This window comes from Vigna angularis, chromosome 1, assembly GCF_016808095.1.
Source record: "Vigna angularis cultivar LongXiaoDou No.4 chromosome 1, ASM1680809v1, whole genome shotgun sequence".
Taxonomy (NCBI): domain Eukaryota; kingdom Viridiplantae; phylum Streptophyta; class Magnoliopsida; order Fabales; family Fabaceae; genus Vigna; species Vigna angularis.
Window position 1 is genome coordinate 62,597,809 of NC_068970.1, and position 18,296 is coordinate 62,616,104.

General features: G+C 33.1%; 2 protein-coding genes across 3 annotated transcripts; both read right to left on the reverse strand.

Annotated features, from left to right (window-relative positions):
- Positions 1–1,755: 1,755 nt before the first annotated feature.
- On the reverse strand, positions 1,756–13,758 carry LOC108322943 (DExH-box ATP-dependent RNA helicase DExH10). 2 transcript variants are annotated; one of them, XM_052877109.1, is made up of 16 exons: positions 12,651–13,757; positions 11,054–11,368; positions 10,870–10,974; positions 10,711–10,779; positions 7,732–7,899; positions 7,571–7,642; positions 7,361–7,477; positions 6,924–7,106; positions 6,659–6,817; positions 5,648–5,737; positions 5,459–5,551; positions 4,984–5,137; positions 4,745–4,893; positions 4,572–4,667; positions 2,568–2,660; positions 1,756–2,263 (listed from the first exon to the last, which is right to left on the reverse strand). In XM_052877109.1, exons 1-16 carry the CDS (start codon positions 13,620–13,622, stop codon positions 2,153–2,155), a joined length of 2,946 nt encoding a protein of 981 aa, XP_052733069.1. In that variant the 5' UTR covers positions 13,623–13,757; the 3' UTR covers positions 1,756–2,152. The 2 variants fall into 2 exon arrangements, with proteins under 2 accessions (XP_052733069.1, XP_052733071.1); XM_052877111.1 differs by lacking the exon at positions 5,648–5,737 and having other exon boundaries at positions 12,651–13,758.
- Positions 13,759–17,153: 3,395 nt separating this feature from the next.
- LOC108322918 (mitochondrial import receptor subunit TOM7-1-like) lies at positions 17,154–17,678 on the reverse strand. The gene has a single exon (XM_017555216.2). The coding sequence runs from the start codon at positions 17,573–17,575 to the stop codon at positions 17,357–17,359; it is 219 nt and encodes a 72-aa protein (XP_017410705.1). The 5' UTR covers positions 17,576–17,678; the 3' UTR covers positions 17,154–17,356.
- Positions 17,679–18,296: the final 618 nt, after the last annotated feature.

Below are 18,296 nucleotides of genomic sequence, written 5' to 3' on the forward strand. Positions count from 1 at the left end.
TAGAAATATTAGAGGGACATAGACGACTTTTCATCCCAAATCGTCGCAAATATTTGCAAAACTGCAAGACCCGGAAAAAGCAATAATCTGCGCAAATCAGTCCTGTTACTTGCTTTTCCATCGTCGCAAATCATACGAACCGAACAACATTTAACCCGCAAAACCATCCTTGCAAATTGGCGACTACAGTAAATCACCCCAACCAAACGCAGTGTAAAGTAAAAATTTGGTTATGTATAACTAAGGCCTTATTTTTATCTTTATTACTTGTATTAGAAGTTAGTGATGAATTACTCTCACGCACCTAATAAAAAAATAATCACTAGGGTGAAAACATAAGTTAATTAAAAAATGTAGTCATGTAACATCATAGTAGGATACAAAATTTGCATGATTGTTATCTGTACTTTTTTCTTCTTGATCCCTTGTATCCCTAAGCAATTTCAGTACAACAAATTTCTCCACCAAACATGAAAATTAAGCAATAGATTTAATAATGTTCCAGTAAAAAAAGTCAACTTTCCTGCTATTTTTTAATATGCATCCTTTCTCCAAATCATTATTTTCCAATAATGTAAGTACTTTCTTGCTACTGTATTTAGGGATTTGTGACATGTTAAGGAATTGTATGTTTATGTATTTTGTATGTTTATGTATTTTGTATGGTAAGAGATGGCATGTTTATGAATTTCGTTATTGTTTGAATTTATTTTTATGTTGATAGAAAAAATTTGTATTGATTGAGTGTGAATATAGGATTAATATTTAACTTTTAAAATTATATACGAAAACGGATATGGATATGTAAATATTTATATATTTTCTTTAAATTATTATATATATATATATATATATATATATATATATATATATATATTAGTTTTTAGTTTCATGATTGTGTTTTTCTTCTTACACACTTTTTTATCATTTTTCTCAACTGTTTTGTTTATTTTTCTTTTACAAAATTCATGCAAATCTTTAAGGTATTTCTCCTCTTTACATAACTTTAAATTTCACTGATTCAAGTGTTAAAGGTAGCTTAGGTAGACATGGAGTATGCAATGAGGTTGAGGGATGAAGACTTGGATGATTGTGTAGTTAACAATGGAGAGACCGTCAGTGGAGAAATTTCACAAGTGAAAGAATGTGTACTATTAGAATCTTGTTGGAGGTGTCAAGAACCTCGTTAGTAAAAGGATACATGTCATGACAACTTCCAAAAGAAATGAAAGGATACTATCAAAGAGCCAGGCGAGAATGCCGTAAGGAGAGGAAGTTATAGTAGGAAATGAAAACTCTAACATCTCTAATTTACATTTACCATCTTGAAGACATTTTCCTTTCATAAAATATAGTACAAATTACAATTTTAGTCAATAATTTAAATGAAAAAAAAAACATAATTAACCTAATTTAAAATACATTTTCATTTATTATATTTTAAAATAATTTCACATTTCAATCCCCAATTGAAGTGCAAAAGTTGAGACTGATCCAGCTAAAAAAGAGTCACGAATTCTGACCATCCATGCTAGAAATACCTCAAATGCAATTAAGTTATCAAATTACTTTGAATCTCTTGACAGACTCTTTTATATACTAAAACACACACAACGTTCAAACAGAGCAGTCACAAGGACCAGGGGGAGGATTGGGGGTTATCATATATTCGGTTGGTGAATGCTTACTAATATCCAGAAGCCATTTATTCCGTAAAAGAAATTAGTACACATTCACTCATCTGAGAAGCTTGAGTAAACGTAAAATAATGAACTGTCGATCAAAATTTATATTGAAAAAAATTCCGCAATTACAGGTAAATATCTTCAGCACCTCACTCCCCAAGCCCCAAGGCAGGCAAGGGGTTCTGAAGGCAATACTCTGAAATAAATGGACCAAATGTTTGTCATATCATAGCACACCCATTGACAGGATGTTTTCCAAAGATCAGATTTTTATATCATTCTATATTGACTACCTTCACTATTGGTCACAATCTAACCTTACAACATGCCCTAATAGTTTAATGAAATATTTACACAAAAAGGCTTACAAGAGAAAGTGGGTACACCCCCAAGGTTGAATTTGAAAGTAAACTTTCTGCCAGCCGGAATAACCATGAATAGAACGAATGGCCTATAGGAAAACGACGTCATAAATACAGAGAATTTGCAAACATAATGCCTCTTCGAAGGCTTTCACTTGCAGCTGCAAATTTCTTCTCCAAGTCAGCCTCTCCAACTGCATTTGCAGCAGCACGCAACTGGAAAGAAGCAAGACAATCAGAACTCTAAGATTCGTCATGCCACTGTATTTCCAAATTTGAATGACTAAAAATATGTTCAGATAACTTAGAGAATAATCCAGCATACTAATTATATATTCTATAAGCCCATGAAGATAAAATTTGAATATTTTGAAACAGTTAAAGAACTGCGTCAGGGCAATATGACTTCCTCTGTCCCAAATACATACATTATAGTGTCTGCCCAAGCTATCAATAGTGAAAGAATTTAAAAAGACTGCTAAATATTTAAGAGGCAATTTCTAGCTGGACATTTGTTTACCTGGTTCAAAAACTCATCAAGCCTTCTAGCACTCCGAATGATACTTCCCTCAAAGATGTCAGTCATTTGTATAATATCGGCAAAATTTACTCCCTGAGAGAAAATTTTGAAAGGAAATACCAGAGAAATTATTATTAATATGCCCAAAACAAGTGAATCTTTCATTTTTGTTTCTCCCACTAATACAAGAGAGAACATAACCACCATTATTTTTACTAAGCTGAGATGTACATGCATGTCTTGCATTACAGTATAAAATGAACTTTAGAGCCACAATATATGCAGATGAGCTCATGTTGTAGATACTTAGTATTTCACTAAGGTGGACTAGTAGTAGACCATTGAGTTTGTCACTAACATATTCAGCGGATTTGTTTACTCAATAATGTTAGATCAAAAGTTCAAGCTTAGAAGATCCCCCCCCCCCCCCCCCCCCCCTCTCTCTCTCTCTATATATATATAAATATATATATATATATATATATATATATGTATATATATATATATAAAGATATGCTCAACAAATAGTTACAGGTCCTATACTCACATTTTGTAAACCAAGAGACGAAAATCCAACCATGCAGCAAGAAAGAGAACAAATGCAACCGGTCAGGCTTAGGCAAGGCTTTTGACAAGTTGTGTGACAATTTGATATATTATGAAAAGATTTAAATGGCAAGTTTCCTGAAGCTCTCACTCTTGAAACTTAAAATCCATATTAATGAAGAAATGTAACAATTTAATGATGCTCGAATATGTAACGACGGTCATAAACCCCAACAAAGCCTAAACAAAATTAATGTTTATTTAGTGGCAAAAGCAACGTCAGCACAACTTGAAGTTAAATATTTAATATACACAAGTGGACAATAAGAAAATGCACAAAACCAAAAAAGACTAAATGCAAAAAAACTGAAGAAACAAAAGTGACAACTTTTATTCAGAAAGAAAATTTTATCTTAATAACAACCATAATAATAATAATAAGGCTTAATTAAATCTTAAGTCCTTGATAACTTTAGGTATTTTTAATTGAGTCCCTGTTAAATTTTTATGGTTTATTGAATAGCAAAATCTTTTTTATACTTTTCAATTGAGTCCCTATCGTTCAATTTTATTTAGTAAAAAAAAATTATACTTTTCAATTAAGAATGCTATCTTACCATGTTACCTTGGTTAGATCTCTGCATGTTAATTGTGTTGCAAGAGATCCTAATGACCAATATTTCTCTCTCGCATTTGTTGTAGTTGAGGACTAAATGTTGAGTCAAGGAAATGATTTTCAGAGTCGCTTAAAATTATAGTTATAAAATTTTATAATTTGTAATTTATAATTTTAAGTGAGACTAAAAACCATTTCCATGACTCTTTACATTAAGTTCTGACTACAATAAACGCCAGAGAGATACTATTCATTAGGTTCTCTTTCAACAAAATAACATTTTGTTAACAGAAAACCTAATGGGACAAAATAACTAAGGTAATGGAACAAGATAACAATCACATCACCTAGTTAATAGAAAAATTAAATGGCAGGGACTCAATATAAAAGTATAACAAGTTTTAATACTCAATATACCACAAAAATTAATAGGGACTAAATTGAAAATATCCAAATTTATCAGATATTTAAAACTTAATTAAGCATGATAATAACAATAAAATTAAATTTTTCATATTTACATGTGACATTGCCTTTTGACCCCAAATTTTATTCTTCCATGAAAAGAACTCTTAATTATAACTTCAACAATAAGCACAGATTCAATAACATCCAACAATACAAACTCTCGCCGAACCATCAATCCAAATGCACGAAACCTTTGGGTTTGAAACACGGAAAATACACACAACCACCAATTTGGTGTTTAAATTAAACTATTTTTCACTAGAGGAAGGGGGCAACCAGGATCAAACTCCCACTTGAACCATAAGAGGCTTTGGAGCCAAGTAAATGACTTAAAAGTAGGCAAGCATTCAAGCCAAAAATATGGTATAACTAACCTTTGACCACGAGTATATTACATCCATCAAGTATGGCCTTACTGTTGATTCAACATACTCATCCACATTTATATCCAATTTGCATTCATGTTGAATCTGTGACAAATGGTAATCTCATTTATATTTTAGTTCAGAACTCCCGAAAGATTTAAGTTAAGTGATCAAACACCTACTTCTGCTATCCTTCTTGCACTATCTTGAAGTTGTTGCAAGGGCCTAGCAAGCTCTGTTCTTAGTTGTATCTGCTCATTTGATTTATCTCCTGGGATGAAACAACTTGCAAGAGCAGCAACTTGATGGTGGTCAAGGTCATTAAAAGTACCTAATGGGGGAAAAGAAGAAAAACGCATTACAAACATAATGAACTGCAAATTATACAGAAAGCAGAATGAGGAAACAACTATTAATTCACCATTAAACATCAATTCAGTAACAAGGAGTTCATCCCCCGTGTCAACCAAGCAGGCTGCCCGTCCCTTCAACTGTACTACACCATCACCATCAATATGACCAAGCTTCTTTAAGACTCGGGAGCGATTCTTTAATTCTTCACGAAATTTTTGTAGCTGAAAATTTAACAATTTTATTTCTATAAACATTGAACCCATCAAAACAACGACTAAATCATGCAAACGGTGATTCAAAAAATTAAATGAAGGACTATAGTTATCAGTAATAGTCCCCTCAATTTGTCATCAATAAAATCTTCTCATTAACAATCCACCAACTGATAAGTTGTTAATCTGCATGGAGCCTCATGGATACTGGACACACAAAAATGGATAGGAGACACAATCGAGTAAATTCACATTCGGTTCCAAACTTCTAATGTGTTCTGGATTAATAAGTAAATCTAGCAAAGAAAGACACTTTCGCAAAGTCAATACCTGAGAATCCCGCATTTTTGTCCTCAGTTGCTGAATTTCATGATTCACTTCTGCTTTCCTCTCAAAGCATTTAATTTGATCCACATCTTGGCGCTACTTGTAACAGCATTAAGGTAACATTAAAATCAAAGGAAAGGCAAATCATATTTATAACAAAAAGGATAGTGAAAATGGAGCTCATTAGCAAACCTTATGCATAGGATGAGCAAACATTTTCTTCTCAATTTCCTCTATTTGATTAACTAGTTCAACTATCTCTGAGTCACGTACGTCCATGTCCTAAAAATATTATTTTAAAGAAACAACATAAATAATATTTGATTCAGTAGAGTTAAAGACCACTGAAGCTCAACGGCTCTGACTTGCTTTCTATAATAATCTGAAAATAATGCACCCATTAAACCTTTGACTAGATATTAAAAAAATATTATATTTTATTTTAGTAGTAATCATGAGGTTAAAGAATCTTAACCACTCAGAGGGAGAATGAAATAGAGAGGTTACAAGGTAAATGCAATAAAGGAGACTCTTAGAGAATGTACTTAGCTATTCTGTGGCAAGATCAACTACAAAACCAAGCTCACATTGCCTCCAATTATTTCTTTCATAAGATGACCAAACAACATATTGAGATAGCTTGTCATTTCATAAGAAAAAGGCTGAAGTCTAGAGACATCACCATTAGATTTGTCAACGCTTGTGAAAAATTGGCTAACGTATTCACCAAGTCTCCAAGAGACCAAGGATCAATCATATTTGCATCAAGCTAAGTTCATTCTACTAGACTCCATCTAGATGGGGATTGTTATAATTATAGGAAAAATAATAGCAAATCCTATATAATCAAGATTATCTAGAATATATATGTATTATTAAGCACATATTTTTATTTATTTCAGTATCATATCTTTGCTATTTTAGGATATCAAACTCTATTTATTGTATTGATTCTTTTTCCCAATACAAATCAAGCATTTCTATTGTCTCATAAACATTGTTTCAGCTTAATGTCTCTCTCTTCCCTTTAGTTGACATTAATAAAAGCTTCTCTGACATATTTCACGCAAATAGCATGATTCTATTACCAAGTGAACAATTTTGAAGATCATTGCTGAATAATTTAACTATTCTAACTCTTATTAAAAAACAAAACAATATCATACAATCAACTAGCAGCGTCTGTGTGTGGAAAATAATTACCTTTACAGGGTTAAGCTTTGGAAGACCTCCCGGAAAACGATTGACAAGCTCCTGTACAGCAAGCAGTACACTCTGCCTTGCTTCCAAGGGTCGAAGATCAGAAGGTATAGATACCCTCAGTTTACCAAGAGTGGATATTAATGGTAATTGAACAGGGACCTATTACAAAAGGAGAAGCCAAGAAAAAAATTACAAGTTTTTCAGATTAAAGAAAAGTTTCATAAGACACTAAAAAATCATGCAACAGTTTGAAATACCAACTTACCACATGCATTTCACCTTTCTCTCCGGGACGAGGTGGACATGGTTTTGGCCGTGAATTGTTTTCAGTTGAACAAGGTGAACAATGAAGTAAAGTATCAACTATATAACCACCACCAGAAGGTTTTTTAACAACATTGACTACAACACCCCAGCCCCAATCAGTTCCACCTTCTCTGATTTTGACCTAAAAGGTTACAAAGTGCATTCTAACTCAGTAAAGCATAAGATAAGGAAAAGGAGTACAAGACAAAGTAAACAAGAACATAACAAATGACAAATTGTAGGCAAAGACATTAAAGGGGCGCAAAAAAAAACAGATATATAATATATAATATATCTACAAACCAATATTTACACTATTGCTAAAGAAAAACTGTAGAAGCATAAAATAATTCAAAATATTTCCATGCTGATGCATAATAATACAATATGACGTACCAATCGACCAGGGACAAGAAAATAAAGGATTATTTCTGGCCTAATTATTTTTGTCATCATCTTCTTCTCCAGCTGTGCTATTTCCAATTTTAGCTTATGATACTCAGACACTTCAGCCTACACAAATCATAACAAAACAAAATACCAATATCAATAGGAAACCACACATAATTAAGAAAACTAAACTGAATGCCGAGGAACAGAAATTACCTCCCCTGAAGCATCAAGCAAGTTTACCTCCTGCTCCAGCTTTGACACCCTTTTCTCTATATCTGGTAAGGCCTAAACAAGAATAAGAATATGCAAGTAAGATATAGATCTCAGTGCAACAAATACTAATAAGATTTTGAAGGAAACGATTCAGTATAAACCTTTTCATACTGAAATTGGTGAAATGAATTTCGTATTACGTGTTCAGCAGTGAACTGACCCTCAGCACGGCTCATCAAATTTAAAATTGAGTAATAGCTAAGCCTGAAAGTACTAACTAAAGGAGCAGGTTTACCCAAAACCATGTCTTTGAGGTTATTCATTTCCATCTACATAAAATAATCATATAAAAATGTAAGTTGTCAACGTAAAACTAATTAGTTATCAAATAAGGAACTGTTGTATAGATAACAGATAAGAAAAAAATGAACAAGATATACAGCAACAAACTTAGAGTCTCATTGGCATGCCACATGAGTGAGTTATAAACAAAACAGAACACAAATTATACTAATCGATTTTCATACCAAAAATAAACAGATTCTGTTTTCATAAATGTATGAAGAAGGGAAAATAGAAGAGAAACAAAAATATACATGTCACAACTAACCAACCCAGTAACTTCCTCGTTCATAGGGTGTGACAAATAACACAACTAAATAGTACCCTGTTCTATCTCAAAAAAATAACATTAAATAAACTACTTGACTTAAATTAGATTTAAATGACTTCCTTAAAAAAAAACAAACAAAAAAACCAATGGCTTGATTTATTCAAAATACTTTACTAGCTAATTAGTTTCTGTGAAGAACTTTCACATTTAACAATTTAATCGCATTGTTGCTTTAAACACTCAATTGAAAGCTGGTTCAAAACGAATTCAAGCTATGCATTGAATCTACACCAGACCAACTTAATAGATAGAACTTTTTACCTTCCTGCATATGCATTTGTAATAAAAAGGGTATTTTCTAAATGAAATGCATTCGGCCATTCAATAGTTTGCCCGGTGTGCAATATTTTTTTATACAGCTATGGGTACACAGTACATTACTCTGTCCGATGTGCGATATGTAGGGGTAGACACAGTATGCTATTGTAAAGTCTTAATACTTAATACAAATTTAAAAAAAAGTTAGCTTAATTCCGGTTTTAAATGTAATGAAAACTGAAAATATAAAACCACTAGAAGATACTTGGTCAAACTCAAATTCTCATTTTGAATATAAAAATTGCATTAATTTTGCGGTAATGTTTAAGCAAATTTTATTTTTACCATGTTCCCAATTATAAAAAATCCTATTCTAGTGGCAAGAAAGACATTCAATGGTGCGCATAATTTCATTTTATTTTCTTTATTCTCAAAAGACATACAAAACGTAATATTATGTAAAAAAAGTGAGTACAATACTTGAACGACATATAAATATATAGACACACATACTATTATTGGTATCTATTTCAAAGTGCTAATAATAATGAAATTATGTGAAATCTACATAGAGAGCATATTCTGCCAATGCATACTTTATAAATTTTTAACTAATCTTCATTTAAACAAATGACTTTTATTCACCTATAGATGAGATTCATTTAAAGATGTTCCACACTGAATATCATTACTTTCTTTTATTATATCATATTACCTATTCTTATGTTAAATAGAGTTTGGAGTCCACTAAACTTTCTGCGCGTTTTCACATATTTGATCTGTAATATACTCAATATTTACTTATCTTTTATTTTAAATATTTTGGATAAAATTTTGAAAAAGTAACAGTTTTCAAATAATTTCTTTTAGAAAATATGGATGTGGATTCCGGTCCATTTATTTGTTTGAAGTTAGATCTAAAAAAATTCAAAATTGATTTATTTTAGAAAATATGGATTTGGATCAAATTCCAATCCAATTATTTGCTCTTATAATAATGGATTGGATCAGTCCAGTAATGGAGCAAATTGAATCTAATGGATTTTTTGTCGCCTCCCATTACAGGAGAAACTTTTGTTAAGAGCTATTAGGGTGTAGTTTTACTCTGCTTTTAATTTACTTTACTGTTACAGCAGTTGGGAACTATTAGCTATTGCTCTCAGTAATATACAAACCAGTTGTAACTTACATATACTTGGGAATGAATTTAATTGGACCAAACACAGAAACTACCCTCAAACTGCTCCCACTACCCAAAACTCAATAACTATAAGCCATATTGATAGGGTTTTAATTCAGATTAAGTATTATCTTTTTTCACCAGATTTTATGACCAAGGCAACAGCTGCATAGATGCGGTATCTTCCTCTCCAAGTTATGAATCCAATGATCTAAATGTGTGTCCAGTTCCAGAGTTTCACAATTCATATGCAAAAACAAACTGCTACAAGAACACACCAAGAACTAGTACCAGGTTGACAATGCACCATGGCAGAGAGAGGCCCACACTCATTGTGATGAGAGCTTCCATAGCAGTCCCACAGTTGCGACTGTAGTGGCCAGCTGTAGCAGCCAGGAGAGCACCTTATCCTGAAAATGTGTCACCCGTCGACTGATTTGACCCATCTCTCAAACTAATCTCTTCCTGACACCTATGGTGGTGAGTTTGTGGTCATCTTTGGTGGCACGCAACCACTCTGCAGTACTATGTCTAGGGTTGAAGGAGGCTTTTGAGAGAAGATATAGCTGGAATATGTGAGGTGGGTTTTAAAACATTGACTGGACACATGTCCTAGTTGAGAGGTGAGTCAATCAACGTAATCCTACACAATGTCATTATTTTTTAAACCTTTTCCTATTACATAACATCATTATTTTCTAAACCTTCTACACAACAAAAGAAAGGACGATGGCTTTCAAGAATATACTTGAAGTAAGCCAACTTGTGTTGGACATAAGAGAATAGATGTGTATGATTTCAGATGTTGGTGGAGGAGCAGGAACTACACTGTTTCTTTTTTTGCTAGGACACCAACAACAAAAGCCTTATCCCAAACTAGGTGATAGAACACAACACCACACCACAAGGCTAAAAAAAAGAAGGAAGGATTCAAAACAGCAACAAAGAGAAAGAGATCTAATAGTGGAATCTCATGCAAAAGCTCTCAAGTTTAGGTAACAGAACAAATTTGATCACCGAAATACTCACCTGTTCATCAATCATTATGATACAGATTCCCCGCTCATCTTTGCCTCGACGCCCAGCCCTTCCACTCATCTGAAGGAACAAATCACTAATAATAATAACGTGGGCACCAGAATGAATATATTAACAACAACCATCACTCAAAAATATATCATCTCTCACCTGTATATATTCACCAGATCCAATATATCGGTGACTATCACCATCCCACTTCTTAACAGCAGTGAATACTACTGTTTTTGCTGGCATATTCAAACCCATGGCAAACTGAAAAAAAATGCAAGAGACTCATTCTAGTAGTAACAGAAAAAGAAAGAAAGAAATCAGAAGCTGGATAAAATCTTACAGTTTCAGTAGCAAATAGGGCTTTGACAAGACCTTCCTGGAAAAGAAGCTCAACCAATTCTTTGATAACAGGAAGAAGTCCAGAATGATGGACAGCAATCCCTCGCTGAAGAAGAGGCAACATCAGCTCAATAGCAGGTAAGCACCTGTCTTCCTCATTCAAACATAGCACTGCATTTCGAAAAACTTGCTCCACTGTTTCCTTTTCTTCTGGGGTGTTGAAGTCAAGCTTGGACATAGACATTGCATGTTGTTCACACTCTCTTCTACTGAAGCTAAAGATGATAACAGGTTGGAATTTCCGTTCCATTATCATCTGGAAAATAAGAAACACACTAGCTCAAATAAAGACCAAGCACTAGTTCTTTTAATTGAGTAGTTTATTGAGACATGAAAAATAGGGAAATGAGGATAAGAAGTCCTCCAAACGAAACGCAATACATCTAGGAACATTAGGCACCATTGTAGTAAAGCTACTAAATCTCTCAACATTTTTGTGAAGAACATTCCTTTGAAAAGGCCATGTGCTTTAAACCATATGGCCGGAAGCCAGACACTTAAATCACTTGCATGTTTGGGATAGTTTATTTAAAATTCAAAATGTTTATTCTGTTACATCGTTCTAAGAGAAATTTGAAAATAAAAAACAATTATTTACACTAAAAAAGGCTTTCTCAAGAATGCAATTAATTTTAGAGGGAGATTTAGACTTCCTAAATGAATCAATATTTCTCAAGGGTTAAATAAGCTTATGCATAACACGTTATAAAGGCTTTCACATTTTATTTTTAAAAAAAATTGGTTTAAATTACATAGTGTTTCATTTGAGGGAAATAGAAGGGAGGGAAAGGATTTTTTAAAACTTTTGTCGTAAGTCCAACTTGTAAAAGGAGAGGGAAATGGATGGGAGAAAAATCCCTACTGATGTTTTCAATTTAAAATTGTACGAATAGAGAAGCAAATTATTTTTTAAATCTCCTACCCTCTTCTTGAGAACCAAACAAGCAAATGCCTACTTAGTATCCCTATCCTCCACTCAACCAAACATAATTTCTGGTCAAATCCTTCCTTCTCTTAACACAACTCAATCCCACAAAATTAACTTGTAAGGTGAGATTTGCATCAACTTATATATTTTAAACTAACCTTATTTTTAGTTGACATGGAATTTCCACATAGAGAGTGGAAAGATATATCCAACAAACAACAAATATCACTATGATATACTATAATCCGGACTCTGATATCATGTTAAAAAATAGACTTTAAGCATAACTAAACCCTAAAACTCTGATATCATGTTAAAAAATAGACTTTAAGCATAACTAAACCCTAAAAAACAGTAAGGTTTGCATCCACTTATATACTATAGTTTTATCTCTAGTCGACCAAGAACTTTCATCAAACCCAAATAAGTCGTAAATGACCTCTCCAAAGTCACCGTAAAAAAAAAATTAAGAAAAGAAAAAACTATGAAACATAACAGAGGATATCAAGACTTAACATGCAGATATACTCATTTATGGTTAATAAAATTGTCATGCTGAACAACATATCATTTGATAAAAAACAACAACAAACAATAATGTCAAACTAACCTTAACAATCTTGTAAATGTCAGAACCACCAGAAGTATTGCCACCTTTCCCACCTCTTCCACCGCCTTTCCCTCCTCTCCTCCCTTCAGCCGAATTCTGCTTCCCGAAAGTATCATGCAGCTTCAGAAAATTGTCCTCCCTGAACTGTTCATTCTCATCTACAACCAAATACAGCCCACTCCCTCCGATGGGAAACGCATAGTGTTGCAGCGGCGTAGGCCTAAAATCAGTGTACACAACGTGACAAGGCTGCTTGTGGATATTACAAATCCACTCAGCAAATTCCGTCGCATTAGACATAGTTGCGGAGAGAAACACCATCTTAATCGCCGGAGGCAGAAAAATTATACTCTCTTCCCATACAACGCCTCGTTCTCGATCCTTCATGTAGTGAATTTCATCGAATATAACCCACGCCACTTCTTTCAGGACTTCGGAACCTCGGTAGAGCATCCCGCGGAGAATCTCGGTGGTCATGACGAGACACGTGGCGTTCGGCGAGAGCGTGACGTCGCCAGTCATGAGGCCGACGTCGGTGAACTCCTGGCTGAGCTCACGATACTTCTGGTTGCTGAGGGCCTTGAGCGGAGACGTGTAGATGACACGCTGCCGGTCGCGGAAGGACATGGCAATGGCGTATTCGGCGACGGCGGTTTTGCCAGCAGAGGTGTGGGCGGAGACGAGAACGGACTCGTTGCGCTCCAAACACGCGATGGAGACCTGTTGGAAGGGGTCGAGTGTGAAGGGATACGACTTCGCCATGGGACCCTTGTGGAGAGGATTCGAGAGAGTTCCGTTGAGCTCGGAGTCCTTGCTTGAGACATAACCGCTCGGAACGGCGACCTCGTGCACGCACGTGCGCTCAGCGCTGCGAGCTCGTTTCGGCTTCGATGCCGTTTCTGGGACTGTAACTGGTAGTTCGGGTTCTCTTCGCTTTCCCAACGACGGTGATTCCTTCTTCTCGTTCTCCATTTCCTTCGAGCTTGGGCGAGTGCTGCTACCGGCGAAGTTTGAATCTAACGGTGAACACGCGGGGAAGTGTAACTGTGTTTGATTTTCAGGCCGAAACCCTAACTTGTGCGCGTGTCCACAATTTTGTTATTTTCTGTGCCTGTTCAGTTTAATTGCTTCACTGTGATTGTGGGCTTGGAATGGAATGAGAGGCCCAAAAATATAATGTAATAAAATAATGGATGTCATAAAATTATAATAAATAAATTTTAACTAATTTTATTTTACTTGATTTCACCATTGCTTAAGATAAATCGAGTTAATTTAAATATAAGTATTATCTCAAATAAATATGGATAAGATTAATTTATAAATTATAACACTTTTTATATTAAATACACTTCATTAATAATGTAAATCAAACTGAAATTATATATTTTAAATGAAATAAACACACTTTTTGACACATTTTATTTCATTAAGTAAAGTTCTTAAAATCATTACAATTGAAGGATTTGAAGTTTTTGTTTAGTATCTTTTTCTTATAATCCTATGACTTTAAATAAAATAAATGTAAAAAAAATATGAAGAGTGTCTATTGGGTAAATAATAATATCTAAATGAATAATCCTATGACTTTTTGATGGTGGTGCAAGGTTGTCTATATTCATCTCTTGGTTTGGCATGATGTATAATCATTCATTTAAGTTTCTTTCATTTACTCTCTATTTTAAATTGTTGGGAAGCAAATTGGATGTCGAAAGCCTGTTTAAAAGACTACCAAATTTTGAAATTTGGTGAGAAAAATCATAAGATTTTAAAATTCAGTTTAAAAAGCCATTAAATTTCAAAATCTAATTAATCATGATAACTTAATTGAATGGATTTTGAGAAATTGTTTTTCATCTTGAGTTTGTTGTTGTAATTATAAGATTTCATAGTTACAAAGGAGTCAAAAGAAAAATGTTTGTCTTATTAAATGATGTAAAAGTGGAAGAAAGTATAAGAAATACAAACATGATGTTCCACAAAACAAAAAAAATGTAAGTTCTGTGAATGAGTTTGAAGAATTGTTTTTCATATTGAATTTATTGTTGTAACTATAAGATTTGATAAAGTTACTAATAAATTTGGAAAAAAGATGTTTGTCTTGTTAAAGTGTAAAAGTGGTAGAAAATACAAGAAATACAAACATGATGTTTATAACAAACAAAAAAATGTGAGTTATTTTAAGTTGAGACAAACCAAATTTTAATAAAGAGAGTACGTATCAAAGGTTATATAAGAGTATCATAACCATGATTTGACACAAAATTACAAAATTTAGTTGCTCATCGTTTTATTGGGAGTTTAAATCTCATTGAAAAGACATTATTTGTTAACATGACTAATAGTCAAGTAAAGTATTCAAATATTTTACTATAAAAAAAACAACTATGGTAATATCATTACCATCAAACAAACATATAATGCACATTACCATCAAACAAACATACAATGCACATTACCATCAAACAAACATACAATGCAGGATATACTTACAAATGATAATTGAGATGGTCAATTGTAATAACTTACGTTAGATCGTGATAAGTACATCAATTAGACTAAAGTAAATGCTGTCGACAAATCTAAGGTAACAACTGATATCTTTTAAACACATCCTGACACAATAAAATTGTTAAATGCACTTAATGTTTTTTTTTATAATAATAACTATTGTTGTTTTAGATAATTGAAGTAACATCTTCAGGACTCAACAACCTTAGCATTCTTACCACACGAAAAAATAATTTTACTTAACTTTTGAAAAGGATTAATTTTGACATAAGAGGACAATGATAGAGACCATCACCAAAACTCAACACGAAAGGACCACAAACAAAACCAGAAGACCCACAAGAGGGACCACGAAGGAGAATCAAAAGAACAAAATAAACTTGCATAAGAACGAAATGAACTTGTGGATACAGGATACAGTAAATATATAATAGTGGAATTAAATGACAGTACCTATTGTTTACCTGCCTTCTTTTTCCATTTAATGAAAAGTATATCAGTCCACTTGGAGGGTGCAGGAAGATGCAACCCCAATAATATAAGTTTTATTCCGTGACATCTAACATGTCTCCTTTCATTATTGGAATGTTCGTAAAATGTTAAATTGGAAGAAGAAACAGTTTGTTTATAGTCATGGTAAAACTAACAAATATGCTAATACAAAAAATATATTTTGCTTAACTCTCCCTCTCACAAGTTTACCTAAAATCTTTGTATGAATTTCATACACAATATGGGCATACTAAAAGAGTTATTTTAATATTTTACATCTAGAAGAATTAAACCTGATTATTGAGAAGTTGCCAAACTTCATCAAGATTGGTTCTAAACACAAAGTTAATCGTTTAACGTTTTATTCTTTGCATGCATAGCTGTTGACAGTCATTTTGACAGAGCTTGAACAACATGATGAAACATTGCGTTAGAACAAGAATCAATTTCAAATGTGTTTAAAATAATGCCCATAACTATGAAATATCATATTTTAAGGTGCAAGTACCGTATTTTAAAATTTGGTATAGAAACTGCTACTGCAAAGCTAGAATTTCATGTCAAGACAATTAATCACGTCTATGTTTTCTGAAGCAATAAGATGATTTAAGTACCGGGCAAAGTTTACAAACGAAATTGAGTTATAAGAAAAGGTAACAAACTTTATATCTTCTAAAATTTGACAGCAATGTATAAATTGAATCAGAGATGTGTGTTTTTTACGACTTGTTGTAGCTAAAACAAAATGTATATATTGAACAGAGGTGTTTGTTTGGTACAACTTGTTTTTCTACATAAAAAACACAAAAAATAAGTCACAATGCTCGAAATGTTACACTACATTTTTTCTTAGTGGAAATGACAAAAAGATATACCAATTTGTTAACTGTGGAAACAAGGTTCTCATATCACCAGTAAGAAATCTCATGATCATAAATTCAACGCAATACAGCATAAAATTTACAAAGTATCGTAGACTCTAGAATTATTACAAAAGAGTTTCATAAAATTTTCTCAATCCTATAATCTTTCTTGCTAAAATGTTTATCTTTGCTATGAGGCACAACCCAAACCGAAGTTCAAAATGAAAAAATATTTGAACACTTTCGGGTAGTCAGAAGAAGTAGCACAATTGAAAAAACCCCAAATTTGGCCCTGAAATATCATATGAACTTAATTTGGCAGTAAATTGCGAAAACAGGGTTTGGTTTGATATAAATCAAACACCGTCAAATATTGACATTATAAAACCACAGGAACAGTGCTTCCCCCAAATAAACCATGTGAATCTCTAAGCATGAAACATGACTGCAAAATCCAACTCCCTAGAGATAGTAAAGAAACAAACACAGTGATTTCCCACCTGCTCAACCAAAGACAAACACGATACTATAGAAGCCACATACCAGTTAAATAGAACAAAAAAAAAACAAGTTCAATTCCATTGATCAAACCATTACCAACTATCAGAAAAACAATCCTCAATAGATGAAAACAAAATAAAAAGCAAGGACGATATTTGAATATTGCAATTATAAAAAAAGATCCATTATTTACTACCGCGTCTTCGATAATTGTCTCGAACAAAAAAAACTACTCCATTCTGAAAACTGATTCAATGAAGTTACAGATATGAAAAAGGGGAAAGAAAAAAAAAAGAACGAAACGTCGTCGCATTAATGATGGAGAATCCAAGAGGTGGATCAGACGGGGCTGAGAAGCTGCGAAAGTGCAGGCTTAGGGTCAGAGTTCATACCAATGATGATGACCAAAGGGATGAAACCATAGTGAGTGATGACCTTCGCTTTTCGCATCGTCCATGTCGTCCACTCCTTCAGAGACTCGCACACGGATCGGTCTTCTTGTGCCTTCGATCCCTTCGAACTCTTTCCCTTCGCTTTCAGAGAAACCCTTGACGCCATTGAAACTAAACACCCTTTTCTCTATAGTTCTCTCGGTTTCTCTGCCTCCCAGTTGGTCTATTTGGGGTATACCATAAACCCTAATTATAGTGTTCCTGTCGTATTGCTCGCACACTTGTCGAACCAACCATATCAGTTTCTTATAAACGACAACAAGGGTTGCGTCGTTTAAGATGAAAATGGCTTACAAAACATCAAAGTTACTGTTATATAAAATAGTAATTCTGAATATTTTTTAACCAATCTGCTGGCTTTATATTTGCAGAAGTATATATTTTATATTTTTAACACATTAACTATCTTTACTTTTTTTATTTATGAATTTATAAATAATAAAAATATTTAATATAATCGTAGATTGGACGTACTCAATAAGAAGACACTTTTTTTTGTTAAAAAAAGTTAAATTTTGGTAAAGCTAACATGATTTGCACTCCAAAATTTGACCAGCAAAATATTAAGACACTGATTTTGATTGGTAAAACTAACATTATTGGCACTCTAAAATTAATTTTATTTGTTTGTGCTTATGAAATACTTTTAAAACTTATAATTAATATTAAAGTGGGTAATATATTGTTAATGGTTATTTATTGTCACGTATTTTCTTTAAATTACTTTAATTACTAATATTGCTGCTAATGTTGTGATTATTGATAATAAGATGACATTTTGCAAAAGGTTTGAACACGTTATATATTATATATGTTGTTTCAGTAGG

Bases quoted from the DNA above. Each gene is read 5' to 3' on its own strand.
- LOC108322918 (XM_017555216.2), bottom strand. From the start codon at position 17,575: ATGGCGTCAAGGGTTTCTCTGAAAGCGAAGGGAAAGAGTTCGAAGGGA.
- LOC108322943 (XM_052877109.1), bottom strand. From the start codon at position 13,622: ATGGAGAACGAGAAGAAGGAATCACCGTCGTTGGGAAAGCGAAGAGAA. The intron at 7,107-7,360 runs GTACGTCATATT...GTAACCTTTTAG, and splicing joins TTCTTGTCCCTGGTCGATTG to GTCAAAATCAGAGAAGGTGG. The intron at 5,738-6,658 runs GTAATTATTTTC...TAATATTTTTAG, and splicing joins CAAAGCTTAACCCTGTAAAG to GACATGGACGTACGTGACTC.